General features: G+C 44.4%; 1 protein-coding gene across 2 annotated transcripts; it reads left to right on the top strand.

Moving 5' to 3' along the window:
- The first annotated feature begins 241 nt into the window (after positions 1-241).
- On the top strand, positions 242-14,686 carry LOC112216192 (membrane-associated guanylate kinase, WW and PDZ domain-containing protein 2-like). Of its 2 annotated transcripts, XM_024376011.2 has the most exons (11): positions 242-622; positions 1,669-2,413; positions 4,131-4,695; positions 4,804-4,867; positions 5,010-5,426; positions 10,560-10,760; positions 10,964-11,040; positions 11,196-11,342; positions 11,512-11,650; positions 12,836-12,923; positions 14,299-14,686. In XM_024376011.2, the coding sequence occupies exons 1-11, from the start codon at positions 298-300 to the stop codon at positions 14,303-14,305; spliced, it is 2,775 nt and encodes a 924-aa protein (XP_024231779.1). In that variant the 5' UTR covers positions 242-297; the 3' UTR covers positions 14,306-14,686. The 2 variants fall into 2 exon arrangements, with proteins under 2 accessions (XP_024231779.1, XP_024231778.1); XM_024376010.1 differs by lacking the exon at positions 14,299-14,686 and having other exon boundaries at positions 12,836-13,106.
- Positions 14,687-14,868: the final 182 nt, after the last annotated feature.

Genomic DNA, 14,868 nt, shown 5'->3' with positions numbered 1-14,868 from the left:
AGTTCACTGTTTTAACCAGCAGGAGGTGATACAGATCAGGCAGAGAGTTTATTTCCTTTTCAAGAGGTTTGAATCTTCTCTGTGGGCCATTATGACAGGGAGGAAAAAAACCTTTGCCTGCATGTCTATTTATTTCTAAACGTTTTGCACTAAGTGCCATCTGGCCATGAGTTTTCAGTTGTCAGTGTTGTGCGTCTCTTAACTCAACTCTGAACGGCACATTCTAAGCAGTTCACTCATTCACACACATACAGGGTGCAACCTTTCTCTGTCTCTCTGTCTTTCTCTAACCTCTTCATGGTGACCTTTATTTCCTCTTTACCTGCCAATTGCACAAAACCTCTGTCGCTCTCCCTCTCTGTTGTAAGCATCTGTCTCTGTGCTTCTTTGCACTTTTCACTCCTTTCCGTATCTTTTCCCACTCTCTTTCACTCCCTCCTTCTTGTTTTCTCAGTACCAGGGTTCACAGACCAGCCAGGGGAGCTGAGGGGTTTCTCTATCCACATATGCCTCTCTAAAGGTCCCGGGGGGTTTGGTTTCAACATCGTGGGGGGCAGCAGAGCCAGGGAGTTTCTCCAGGTCTACAGCATCATGCCAGGGGGACCTGGAGCACTCAACACAGGTAGGAGGGAGGGAGGGAGGGGACAATATACAGAGAGATTATTATCCTTTTTGAAAAGTTTTACACAGTTTTACACTTCCTTCCAAGGAATATGTTACATTTTGCTTCTTTAAGGGTATCTTAACTTTGCCAATGTTGACATTAAAATATTGAGCATTAAAGCCGGATTCCTCGTAAATGTAAATGTCAATTAAACAGAAATGAGTCTTGGATTTATGTTTGCAACAGATTGAATTGTGGATTATTGAGCGTTAAAAACGGATGTTTAATAGGCAAAACATTTTTAAATACTTGCAGACTGTGAAAATTGACTCCTGTAAACTCTCTCTCCTCACTGTACTTGACCTTGGTCTGGGTTTTTTAACCTGGTTTAAATGTGGCTTGTTTAGGCAGTTTGAGAATATTCCATCTCTCTTTGTAACTTTGCTCAGAGATGTCAGCCCACAGAATCACATTATTCTTGTTGTTGTTACGATACTCACTGGAATGTAAACACTATATTTAGTATTGTTATACTGTAAAAAGCATGTGACTATAGTTGGTATTATACTGTAGCACGTGTTCACATCTACCAGATAAGTCTCTCTCTCTCCCTCTCTCTCTCTCTCTCTCTCTCTCTATCTCTCACTGGAGCTGGATTATAGTGGTGGGATTTTTCTGTGATCTCCCACAGAGAGTAGATCTCAATCAATCTCTAATCCTAATGGCATGCATGCCATAATCTAGCTATCATCACATCCAGCAACACACGTACATACTGTATGTGCACACTAACACATACTATAAACACCCACTAATACAGACTGTGACACCTGTCACATTTGAACATTTTAGAAGGTTGGGATACAGAGGGATTAGTTGGTAAGATTACATTTCACACATACCCACACAAAAATAGCATAGCATTTATGAACTAGAACTACAATATCCCTCAAACAATTTGCAAATAGATGATGTGATGTTCTATATGCAGGTTTTAAAGGTATACTAATGCTGTGGGATAACTGAACCAGAAGCCTTTCAACCCATCCTCTTGGTCCCCACAGCGGATATCCTGGTGTACATCAACGACGTCTGTGTCCTGGGAACGTCTCATAAAGAGGTGGTGGAGATGCTGAAGGCAGTGGCTGTGGGCCACAGTGTGGACATGGTCCTCCGGAGGGGCTACCCCATGCTCTACAACACAGACGGATGCCTCAAGCAGCCCCATCCTGGGTCAACTGATGTCTGTGACCCCCTCCTCCCACCTACCACCACCCAGCCCCAGCCATTACACCAGCTCCTCCCCCGCCCATCCACAGCCCCAACCCAGACCCAGTATCATAATCTCAATGGCGTCCTTTCTCACCACCATGACGTGGGTTATATGGGTCCAGGAGTGGGGCCGGGACTGGATGCCAATGGGAATGCCACCTCCACAGCTACCCGACCGCCACCCTCTTACAGACACTCCAGTGGAAACCTCGCTCACTCCACGGCCCCTTCATCACCCTTTTATAGAATATCCAGTGGACAGCTCTCTGACTCCACTGCCTTTGATTCACCCTCCTACAGACGGTCTAGTGTGCACCCCGCTGACTCCGCCGAGCCGCCCTCCTACAGACGTTCCAGGCGTCACCTATCTGACTCCACCTCCCCTACACCACCATCTTATAGACGTTCCAGTGGCAGCATCACTGTCACCACCCCCCCGGTCCGCCCACCCCGCTCCCTGAGGGATCTCGCCCACCTGCAGGCCCCGGATAACTCCCAGAGTGACAGTGAGGTGGTCTCAGCCATCGGCTCACACAGGTGACACACACACACGCACACCCACACACAATATAATTTACAGATACAGATTGAAGTCAGAAGTTTACATACACCTTAGCCAAATACATTTAAACTCAGTTTTTCACAATTCCTTACATTAAATCCTAGTAAAAATTCCCTGTTTTAGGTCAATCTCAATGGAGTCCTTTATTTCAAGAATGTGAAATGTCAGAATAATAGTAGAGAGAATTATTTATTTCAGCTTTTATTTCTTTCATCACATTCCCAGTGGGTCAGAAGTTTACATACACTCAATTCGTATTTGGTAGCATTACCTTTAAATTGTTTAACTTGGGTCAAAGGTTTCGGGTAGACTTCCACAAGCTTCCTACAATAAGTTGGGTGAATTTTGGCCCATTCCTCCTAACAGAGCTGATGTAACTGAGTCAGGATAGTAGGCCTCCTTGCTCGCACACACTTTTTCAGTTCTGCCCACACATTTTCTATAGGATTGAGGTCAGGGCTTTGTGATGGCCACTCAAATACTTTGACTTTGTTGTCCTTAAGCCATTTTGCCACAACTTTGGAAGTATGCTTGGGGTCATTGTCCATTTGGAAGACCCATTTGCGATCAAGCTTTAACCTACTGACTGATGTCTTGAGATGTTGCTTCAATATATCCACATAATTTTACAACCTCATGATGCCATCTATTTTGTGAAGTGCACCAGTCCCTCCTGGAGCAATGCACCCCCACAACATGATGCTGCCACCCCTGTGCTTCACAGTTGGGATGGTGTTCTTCGGCTTGCAAGCCTCCACCTTTTTCCTCCAAACAGTTCTATTTTGTTTCATCAGACAAGAGGACATTTCTCCAAAAAGTACGATCTTTGTCCCCATGTGCAGTTGCAAACCGTAGTCTGGCTTTTTTATGACGGTTTTGGAGCAGTGGCTTCTTCCTTGCTGAGCAGCCTTTCAGGTTATGTCGATATAGGACTTGTTTTACTGTGGATATAGATACTTTTGTACCTGTTTCCTCCAGCATCTTAACAAGGTCCTTTGCTATTGTTCTGGGATTGATTTGCACTTTTCGCACCAAAGTACGTTCATCTCTAGGAGACAGAACGTGTCTCCTTCCTCAGAGGTATGACGGCTGCATGGTCCCATGGTGTTTATACTTGCGTACTATTGTTTGTACAGATGAATGTAGTACCTTCAGGTGTTTGGAAATTGCTCCCAAGGATGAACCAGACTTGTGGAGGTCTACAATTGTTTTCTGAGGTCTTGGCTGATTTCTTTTGATTTTGCCATGATGTCAAGCAAAGAGTCACTGAGTTTGAAGGTAGCTCTTGAACTACATCCACAGGTACACCTCCAATTGACTCAAATGATGTCAATTAGCCTATCAGAAGCTTCTAAAGCCATGACATCATTTTCTGGAATTTTCCAAGCTGTTTAAAGGCACAGTCAACTTAATGCATGTAAAGTTCTGATCCACTGGAATTGTGATACAGTGAATTATAAGTGAAATATTCTGTCTGTAAACAATTGTTGGAAAAATTACTTGTGTCATGCACAAAGTAGATGTCCTAACCGACTTGCCAAAACTATAGTTTGTTAACAAGACATTTGTGGAGTGATTGAAAAACAACTTTTAATGACTATAACCTAAGTGTATGTAAACTTCCAACTTCAACTGTATTCTACTTTAATGGAGAACGCTGACTATATTTCTGTCTCTTTTCTTCCTCTGCAGGGCATCCATGATCCGTAACCACAACAATAACTCCCTCTCTACCCCCCCTCAGCCCCTGCGCTACAGAACCTCTAAGAGTGACCTGTCAGAGAGCGACCTGTCCACCTCCTCCACACTCCCTGTGTCCAGACTGCCCATGCACCAGTCAGGAAGACCCCGCCTTTCATCCTCCCCAGGCGGAGGGGTATACTCCCGCCTCATCAGGCCCCAGGCTTCCCTGCTGAGACCCCCTCCCACCCCCGACAGACCACAAATCGGCTTCCATAGCAACACCAGTGGCAGTGGCAGTCACAGCAGCATCTCGTCTCCGGGGTTAATGAGCCTGTGCAGCGGAGGTGGGGTCGGAGGAGGTGGGGTTGGAGGTGGAGGGGAGCTGGTGCCTGTAGCCCTGGCTCAATGTGAGGGGGGAGGAGATATGGGCTTCAGTGTGACGGCCGGGGGACAGGGGGGCAGGCTGGCCCTGATCAAGAGGGTCTGGGATAGGAGGCAGTGCTCCTCCCTACAGCCAGGGGATGCCATCATGAAGATCAACGGAGTAGACGTCCAGAGTCTCAGCTTTGCACAGGTACTGAGGAGGGAAACGTGGAGAGAAAGAAGATATGAAAGAGATGGAGAATACACAAGATTAGGTCAAGTTAAATCAGATATACTAAATTGATACCTTTCCCTCCAGATACAACGAGTTCTCCAGGAATACACCAAACAAAAAGAAGTTATCCTATTGGTTCACAGAGGAGGTAAGAACATTAGTTACTTTACTGCAAACTTGTTTTTAGGAGATTTTATTTACTGCATTCATTACATTGTTTCTCAGTAATGAATAAAACCTAAAGAAAGTCTCTCAACAATTCCTTTAGTGATGTTATTCCCCGTCTTCAGGTTTCCATCATTCTTCCATCTCCCCCAACTCTATACGGAAAGTCACCTCACCACTCCTTCGCCCCCCTCCTTCACCTGTGGCCTCAGACAAGAACCCATCGCCCCCTGCAGTTGTCCTCTTCCCACCCCGTCCCACCTCCACCCCTCCTCCCCCTCCCCCAGCCATGGTGCGCTCCTCTCTGGTCCAGAGCACCAGTTTCCTGGAGTCAGTCCCAGTCACCCTCACCATGGAGCCCAAAGACTGGCTGAACGCGGGCATAGAGGATGAGAGGGACAGGGGGGTGGTGGTCCCAGGACCAGGGCAAGAGGGAGGGGGATGGAATCGTGTACCCCGGGGATTCGATGTGGAGCTGAGGAGGAAGCCAGGAGAGGGGTTCGGATTTGTCATCGCTTCTCAGGATGTAGAGAAGGGGAAAGGTGAGAACTAATTAATTTGTAGCAGAACACATGTCATTTTACATTGGCAAATATGCATCTTCTTATTGATTGGATTGAGTTTCAGTTTTCCCTTGGTTGAAAGTCGGTGAGGTATTGGATTGCAGTTTCTGCAGAAAATAGGAACCATAACCTTTTACACCAAATCCCTTATCTTGTCCCCAACAAATGTCAATGGCAGTCATCACCCAGTGAAAAGTCAGTCTTTCGCATGAAGAGAAAGGCTTCCTAACTGGACACACTGTTCTGTAGTTTGATGAATAAATAATTATGGCTGCATAACAGTCACTGAGTCATGATGATGAGTCACAGGTCTCTGTCACTTAAAGACAGCCCCCCCCCCCCACTAGCCCCATGATGATGTCAGCCTGCGCACTGCTCATGATCTTTTTAGTGTTTCAGCCAGCACTCCAGATAATATGGAGTCATAAAACACAAAAACAGTCCAATGACAAAAAAAAACAGTCCAATGACAGCACTGCATTTACCCCATTTCCCTTCCCCATAATGCTGAAGCTGGGATCTTGTTACGCCGCTTCCTTCCTAGTGTTTGCGTTTGTGTGTGTGCGCGTGCGTGTGCGTGTGCGTGTGCGTGTGTGTGTGTGTGTGTGTGTGTGTGTGTGTGTGTGTGTGTGTGTGTGTGTGTGTGTGTGTGTGTGCGTGTGTGTGTGTGTGTATGCGTGTGTGTGTGTGTGTGTGTGTGTGCGTGTGTGTGTGCGTGTGCGTGTGTGTGTGTGTTGAAGTGTGTGTGTGTGTGTTGAAGTGTAACATTGCTGTTATAGGGTGTAATATTTTGTGTGGTGGTGCCCATGTGTTTAAGTGCATTTTATGAATATGTATGTGTGTGGGATTTGCATGTGTACTACATACACTAGCCCTCGTGACAATTAATGGAATCAATAGTGAGATTATCCAGCGTGAAGCCCCATGCCACAGGGCTATTAGGAGCTAAGCCACACATGTTTTATATGTGTCAGTGCTCTTATCTACATCAGCCTGTCAGCTCCATTTGCCTCCAACAGAATAACCTTTTGATGATAACATGCTGCTTTACACCAATACAATCCTAAGCCTGCTGTAACACTACAGTATACTGCACCTCTGCAACTCTGTCACGTTACAGATGTAGGATCTTAATTTGACCTATATTGTCACAGAAAAATAATCCTGCAGCAACAGGATTTGAATGTTTAGTCCATAATGTTGCTTGATCGGTGCTTAGGCTCTTAGCTGGCCAAAAGTAAAGTCTACATGAGAAGTGCAATACTGTTCATAAAATTGTGTGTTAGTGTGGGTTTTCAGTGAATTTATGTAAATCATTGAACTCATCTGCAGCAACATAAGTGATCAAATTAAGATCCTACACCATTAACAGCACAATGAAGCTAGTTTGTGTTCTCATTGTGGCTGTGAAGGGGAAAACATCCCACCTGATAAACTATTAGCTAGAGGGCATTAATTAAATACCAGGTTAGCTACAGTATACCAACCATTCCATCCCACTGGGCACAGATGTCCATTCAACGTATATTCCACGTTGGTTCAACGTAATTTCATTTAAATGTTGCGGAAACAACTTTGATTCAACCAGTGTTTGCCCAGCAGTTTCCCCTCTCTTTGTATTTGCCTCTCTGACCAATTCTAATGCAGTTCAATTTGATTTATGGGCAAAGCTAACATACATTAATGCTGTCTTGTCTCAACAGCACAAAGAATGTCTCTCTCTCCATTATCCTCTCACACCTGCATTTCACCTCTGTCTTATCTCAATAACCATAATCTCCATCTCCCTGCCTCTCTCTCTCTCTCTTTCTCTCTAATCTATAATCTATCCTTTTCTATATACCACAGTCTCCCTCCCTTCTCTCTGCAGTGAAAGGATTCAGTCTGGTTTCTCTAAAGATTAAAACTCCCTCCCCCCTCTCTCTCCCGCCTCTCTCGCTCTCAATCTCTCTCTCTCTGAATTGCTTTAGACGTTACACTGAACCAGAGCAACAGCAGGGACATGTTTTAGTTCATTGTGTTTTTATTGGTCTGACCCCATTCATTTAGATGTAAGCATCTCCAAGCTGTTTTGTTGGAATTCAGGATTTTTTGCGCTACATATGTAATTCAAAAAGCCATGTTGGAAAGACTGCAGTCTGCTTTGAGAACTGTCAAGGACTCCAAACGTAATTATGTTGCGACTTTCTGGTTTCTGGTTGAATGCTGTCTGTCTAAATGCTTTGTGTGAGTTATGCCACTGTATGAGTATGTCTGCGTTTGTGCGTACGTGTGTTTGTGCGTACGTGTGTATGTGCGTGCGTGTGTTTGTGCGTACGTGTGTATGTGCGTGCGTGTGTTTGTGCGTACGTGTGTATGTGCGTGCGTGTGTTTGTGCGTACGTGTGTATGTGCGTACGTGTGTTTGTGCGTACGTGTGTATGTGCGTACGTGTGTATGTGCGTGCATGTGTTTGTGCGTACGTGTTTGTGTGTATGTGCGTACGTGTGTATGTGCGTGCGTGTGTGTGTGTGTGTGTGTGTGTGTGTGTGTGTGTATAAAAATGTTGTTTAACTGAAATTAACATGACAGATTTGCATCAAAGCTGTCAATTAGTTCAACATCTGCAATATGTTTCTCATACTGTTTCCTTGAGCACCATTGGAGTTTCAGTCATTCATGGCCTGAGGTGTACTGTAAGCAGTTAAGTTGTACTGTAGTTGTGGATGTAATCCTACAAGTGGTAATTGTAGTGGTAAAAGTACCAGTAATAATAATAATAATCATAGATGAAATTTGTATTGCGCTTTTCATTAGAGTTATTTGAAAGCTCTACCGAAGAATAAAAATATATATATATACAATAAAAATAACACATTTAGAATCAAGGCTGGTAAAAGTTTAGAGGGGTGTAGCGGTTCTCTGATGGTCAGGGAGAGTATTCCATAGGCAAGGGGCAAGGCAGCAGAAGGCTCGGTCCCCCATAGTTCGAAGACGTGTCTTGGGGACTTGAAGCAGTGGTGAGTGGCAGGTGGCTCGCTGTTTGAGATGAGGTCGCTGATGTAGGTGTGGCTCAGTCCATTCAAGGCTTTAAATACAAACATGACAATGTCGATCCTGTAGTTGACTGGTAGCCAGTGGAGTTGGGCCAGGATCGGTGTGATATGGTCCGAATTCTTGGTCCTGGTCAGAACCTTGGCAGCACTGTTCTGGATTAGTTGGAGCCTCTGTACTGATTTGGCTGGGAGGTCCCCAAACAGAACATTGCCGTAGTCGATCCGAGAGAAGAGGAAGGTGTGGATGAGTTTCTCTGCATCTGGCTGGGAGAGTGATGGTATGACCTGGGTAACAGTTTGTCAGAGAAGCACACACACACAAAACATACTCACACACACCATTTTTCACCTTAGCTGCCCTCTGTGTCACTGATGTTATGCATGACAGAGAGGGTGAGTCAGTGTGAGTGATGTTTTGTAAGCTAAGTTGAGGGGGAGGGCTGGGTAAGTTTGGACCGTGTTCTTCTCACAGTCAGGGAAAATGTCAAGCAAGCACAAACATCAAAGACTGAATAAAGTGTGCTTGAAAGAGAGAGTATGTTTAAATAGGTCAGTATAGACCAGGGAACTGTTAGTTCCTCCCTCACTGTTAATGGAAGGCTAATTATGCAGAATGTAAGCACAGTTTTGCTTACAGTTTAGAAAATGACTTTAAGGACTGTAGTATTGGAATAGTAGAGAGATGGACAGAGGGAATTATTTCATTCTAGAGTTTATAGATATCAGAGTCAACCATTCTTTGCTTGTCCCTGGTACTACAAAAGGTTGAAAAACACTGTTAGAAGACATGTCATATCAAAAGGACAGGAAATGGTCCTTGTTGTGTCGGGGATAGAGCGATGGACTGATTGATGGGGGGATGAAGGAGGACAAATTAGTTTTGGAGATGGAAAGAGAAAGAGAAAAGCAGACGGAAGAGAGTAGATAATGACAGTCAAAAACTGCCAAGGTTTAGTTACAGCTTGTTTTGAGGGATTCTGCCACAAACCAGGATGATTTACAACTTGTCTCTCTGTTCTTTCTCTTAATGACCTTACTCACTAGTTCTTCACTGTGACTTTTAAAGAGGTTTTCTAATTGGCGACAAATTCTAATGAAAATACAATTATTGGGGAGAAACAGGGCAGTTTCAGTCTCTTGAGATGTGTTTAACCTTAAAAAATGTTTATTGTTAAACGTTCAAGTATATACTGCAGCAATGTGCTTCAGCCAGGGGTTTGGTGTCTGAGGGTTGAGATACATGTTCTTCTGTGCCTCTGTACCAATCCAGGACTAATTAGGGGTTGAAGAGGTTTTACTGTGGAACTTCAATACCTGCCTTTCAATTCAATTCAATTCAATTCAAGGGCTTTATTGGCATGGGAAACATGTGTTAACATTGCCAAAGCAAGTGAGGTAGACAACATACAAAGTGAATATATAAAGTGAAAAACAACTTTTCAACAACCTCTCTCTCTCTCTCTCTCTCTCTCTCTCTCTCTCTCTCTCTCTCTCTCTCTCTCTCTCTCTCTCTCTCTCGCTCTCTCTCGCTCTCTCTCGCTCTCTCTCGCTCTCTCTCGCTCTTTCTCACTCTCTCTCTCTCTCTCTCTCTCTCTCTCTCTCTCTCTCTCTCTCTCTCTCTCTCTCTCTCGCTCTCTCTCGCTCTCTCTCTCTCTCTCTCTCTCGCTCTCTCACTCTCTCTCACTCTCTCTCGCTCTCTCTCTCGCTCTTCTCTCTCTCTCTCTTTCTCTCACTCTTTCTCTCTCTCTCTTTCTCTCGCTTTCTCTCTCTCTCTCTCTCTCGCTCTCTCTCGCTTTCTCTCGCTTTCTCTCGCTTTCTCTCGCTTTCTCTCTCTCGCTCTCTCGCTCTCTCTCTCGCTCTCTCGCTCTCTCTCTCTCTCCATCTCTATTCAATATACTTTGACATGGAAAGTAAAACACTTACATTGTCAAAGTAAACATACAACAACGATGGGCCAATAAGACAGGAACATACTAGACTGTTAGTAATAATAATAATGTTCATAACTTTACCACAAATAAAAATTGTTATTGTTATTCGCTCTCTCTCTCTCTCTCTCTCTCTCGGGCTCTTTTCAGCTGCCTCCCTCCTCCCTCACCGGTTCGTGACGGTGCGTCGGGGCAGTCCTGCAGCGAGGAGCGGTCAGATACGGCCCGGTGACCGGTTGGAGGCTGTTCAGGGGCATTCTGTGGTGACCCTTCCACACCGGGAGCTCGCCCACATCCTCCGCAGAGCTGGAAACACCCTACGCCTCACCATCATCCCCCGTCCTAGCACCTGTGAGCATAGAGAAATACACACAATGTTATACACACACACATTTCCAAAAACACAATAAAAACTGAAATGCACACAATCCACTTGCTTGCATACTCCCCATTAATGCTCAGAGGATAACTAAGACACTATGCATCTCCCTGTACTGAAGCGTTAACTTCTTGTACCTATCTATGCTAACCACTCTCCCTTATTTCTTTCCCAGACTCCTCCAGCCTATCAGAGACCACAGATTATGACCCCAATTACACAAGCAGGAAAGGTCACAGGTCACGACCCAAGGTGAGGACAGCAGCCATCCATTATGTTTGTGTCAATGATCCACATCTTTTTAAGAGTAAGCCCAAATTCATCTGCAAAACACTGACATGTATTTTCCACTTTAAGTTGAGATCTCGATCTCATTCTGTCCATCTCTCCCTCCATGTTTCTTATAGCATGACTCTAGGTATTACAGTGTGGATCTAGACCGTGGGCAGACAGGGTTTGGGTTCAGCCTGCGAGGGGGCAGTGAGTACAATATGGGTCTGTATGTATTGGGACTGATGGAGGGGGGACCTGCCTCACGCAGCCACAAAATACAGGTGAGTGTATTGTGTACCTCTTTAAAGAATGGGGTGTCTAATATTTCACAGTAAACTGTAAGTTATCTCAACTCAGGAAATCAAGTTTTGTTGACAAAACATGATATTACGTACATTATGAGATACTATTTCATACAACAACTGACTATGCTGTCACTGTGTACTGTAGGTGAGTGACCAGTTGGTGGAGATCAACGGGGACAGCACAACAGGGATGACCCACAGCCAGGCAGTAGAGCAGATACGCAGGGGAGGACACCGCATATACCTGGTTCTAAAGAAAGGCAATGGATACGTCCCTGACTACGGTAAGATACAGAAAAGGACAGGGGGGTGGAAACACTGTAAAACCCCAGAGACACTCCTCCTACTGCGCAAACTGTCACTCAGTTTCATTTGATTTTAAGAGACAAGGTGTGAGAAAAGAATAGGTGGGATGAGGACTGAGGATAAGGTGTCAATATACTAGAGAGAATCATGACATTCAACTTAGCATAGCCACTAGAGAATCCTCCTTAAACAGTCACAACTTATGTTGTTTATCTGTTTTTGGTGTATAATTTCTCTCTTGGGTGTATAGTATCTCTCTTGGGTGTATAGTATCTATCTTGGGTGTATAGTATCTCTCGGGTGTATAATATCTATCTTGGTTGTATATTTCTCTTTGGTGTATATTATCTCTCTTGGGTGTACAGTATCTGTCTTGGGTGTATAGTATCTCTCTTGGGTGTATAATATCTCTCTTGGGTGTATAATATCTATCTTGGGTGTATATTTCTCTTTGGTGTATAATATCTAGCTTGGGTGTATATTTCTCTTTGGTGTATAATATCTAGCTTGGGTGTATAGTATCTCTCTCGGGTGTATAGTATCTCTCTTGTGTGTATAGTATCTCTCTTGTGTGTATAGTATCTCTCTTGTGTGTATAGTATCTCTCTTGGGTGTATAGTATCTCTCTTGGCTGTATAGTATCTCTCTTGGCTGTATAGTATCTCTCTTGGCTGTATAGTATCTCTCTTGGCTGTATAGTATCTCTCTTGTGTGTATAGTATCTCTCTTGGGTGTATAGTATCTCTCTTGGGTATATAGTATCTATCTTGGGTGTATAGTATCTCTTTTGGGTGTATAGTATCTCTTTTGGGTGTATAGTATCTCTCTTGGGTGTATAGTATCTCTCTTGGGTGTATAGTATCTCTCTTGGCTGTATAGTATCTCTCTTGGGTGTATAGTATCTCTCTTGGGTGTATAACCTCTAAATTACTAACACCACGTTTCTTGTTTCTCTTTTGGGGGCTTTGCTTCCTTCTATTATTTCACCTTTCCTTGTGATTCATTCTTTGGACTCTCCATCTCCACGTTCTATCTTACCTTCACCAACACGTTTCCCTTTGCTCTCTCTTTATTTCTTTGTCTTCTTTCCCTTTTTCATATTACTCCTACACATCTTTCTCTAATTATTCTCTCTTCCTCTGTTCCTCTTCTCTCCCTCTCAGTGGAGCTGTCCAGTCTGTCTCTATGTATGACCAACTCCAAGCTAGGAGAGCCTTGCTTCTATGTCATCGGCCGGACAGAGAATACGCGGTTGGTGATCGTCCCTGTTAGTCCTCCATTTATTTGTCTCTCTACATTCCTCTTCTCCTCACTTCCTATGTTGTCTTTACAGTCGTCGTTGTTGAAAATATATTATGTGTCACTGTACGTCGACATCCTCATCGTGAGACCATGATCACCCACGTGCTGAAATCATATGTTGAATTGTCTTGAGACCGGGGTATAACTAAAGGGGTTCTATGTTCTGCTGCGGTTAAGGTGACGCTATTGTCAAACGCACGTTAGTTTGCAATTTCGCCATGTCAAAACTGGTGCACGGGCATTTTCCAGCCCTAGCGCTCCGATGGGCACTGATAGGACCAACCAAAAGCTGGTTTTAGCGGTAACCCAGTTGGTTATGGCATGAATTTTGACAGAGGAAACGCATCCTATCCAGCCGTGATGCTCACTGCCCATATGCACATGGAACAAGAGTAGTCTAATGTGCTTTTGGTGCATGTATACTTCGTATTTAGAAACATAAAAAACTGATGTTTTTCCCATTTCATTTTATTTGATTAAAATCTTCGCATATCCTCGCCTCCTCTCAATGAAGGCTTTTTTTGTCTGCCCAATGCAATCTCAAAGCAGTCAAGACTGACAATAAAGGGTTTGGCTCCTGAGATTGCTTGAAAATAAATCGTAATCACCAAAGCTTCATTAAAATATAAAGTTTGAAAGGAGTAAAACAGTGAGCTGACATTAAATTTTTATCTATGCATTGTAGGCGTTCTGATTGGCCAGTGAGGGGCCAAGCCTCTACAAACCCACAACTTGTTTATTAATTAAAACCCAGCCGTTTCGTGACAATGCAGTAAATGCGACTATAATTGTGATATTGAAAATAGCAAAAATATTTCTGACACACCCCTTAACCTAAAGCGCTACCACCTGCGCTTAGATTGACCATTGCCTTAGGTTTGTTAAAATAGAGCCCTATAGCTTAAACCTCAGTTTTAAAAATGACTTAGCCAGGTAAATCAATGACAACCAATATCCCTTGGTTGAATTATTTATAGTGTGCAACCTGCCAGTCTTGTTCCTGAATGTAAAAGAGAGCTAGTGATCTATGTGCTTCAACAGCACAGTTGACATTCTGCATGAGAGCACACAATGTTGATAAGTATTGTAATATAATGAAGGGTTACCTGAGGGTCAGGGAAGTAGCAGCTGTTGTTACACAACACAACCTTCACACATACAGCTACAGCTTCTGACAGAGAAATGCTCTGTGAACTCTGGAGTTCCTCTACAGTGATTATGTAACATCACCTGCTTCTCTAACTCTCCTTATTCTCTTCTCCACCTATTCATTGTGCTCTCTCTGTTCCCTGCTTCCTATGTCCTGTCTCTGTGTGTTCATCAGTCCGTGAGCGCAGAGTCACCTCCCCCTCCCTCCCACAGCAGCACCCCGAGGAGCAGAGTGTGGCTCCAGTAGACCTGGCCCGCCTGGAGGGCCGCATCCACAGATCCAAGGTGAAGAAGCGGGGGAGGTCTTCGAAAGGGGAGATAAAGGAAGAAGAAAGGAAGGAGATCAGGGAGAGGAAGTAGCAGGGGCAGTAAGACACAGCCTTGATTCAGACCCTGATCCTGAGAGACAGGAGGAGGGCAGTGAGAGAGGACTCAGGTGAGAGGGAAGGATAGTAGGAGGAAGAGCAGGAACAAGGGAGGCTCTCACAGTTTACCCAGAGATGCACTGAGGAACTATGACAATGATGATATACACACAGGCAGAGGGAGGGAGGGAGGGAGATAAAGAGAGGAAAAGCAGGAGTGAGGAGAGGGTCAGGAAGAGGGAGAACAATGAGAAAACAGGAAAATGAAGAAGCAGAGGAGGTGAACGAAAGGGGGTAGGAGGATGTGGAGGAATAAGAGGTGAAAGAGGAGGAGGAAGATGAAGAGGAGGAGGATGCTTACCTCCCCATTCCTAACCAAA

Source organism: Oncorhynchus tshawytscha, linkage group LG16, assembly GCF_018296145.1.
Source record: "Oncorhynchus tshawytscha isolate Ot180627B linkage group LG16, Otsh_v2.0, whole genome shotgun sequence".
Lineage (NCBI taxonomy): Eukaryota > Metazoa > Chordata > Actinopteri > Salmoniformes > Salmonidae > Oncorhynchus > Oncorhynchus tshawytscha.
The sequence above is the reverse complement of the archived record's forward strand: the minus strand, read 5'-3'. Positions and strand labels throughout refer to the sequence as shown.

Excerpts from the sequence above, each read along its gene's own strand:
- LOC112216192 (XM_024376010.1), top strand. The coding sequence starts at position 298 with ATGGTGACCTTTATTTCCTCTTTACCTGCCAATTGCACAAAACCTCTG. Across the intron at positions 623-1,668 it reads ACCTGGAGCACTCAACACAG|CGGATATCCTGGTGTACATC; the intron begins GTAGGAGGGAGG and ends TGGTCCCCACAG. Across the intron at positions 4,696-4,803 it reads AGAGTCTCAGCTTTGCACAG|ATACAACGAGTTCTCCAGGA; the intron begins GTACTGAGGAGG and ends CTTTCCCTCCAG.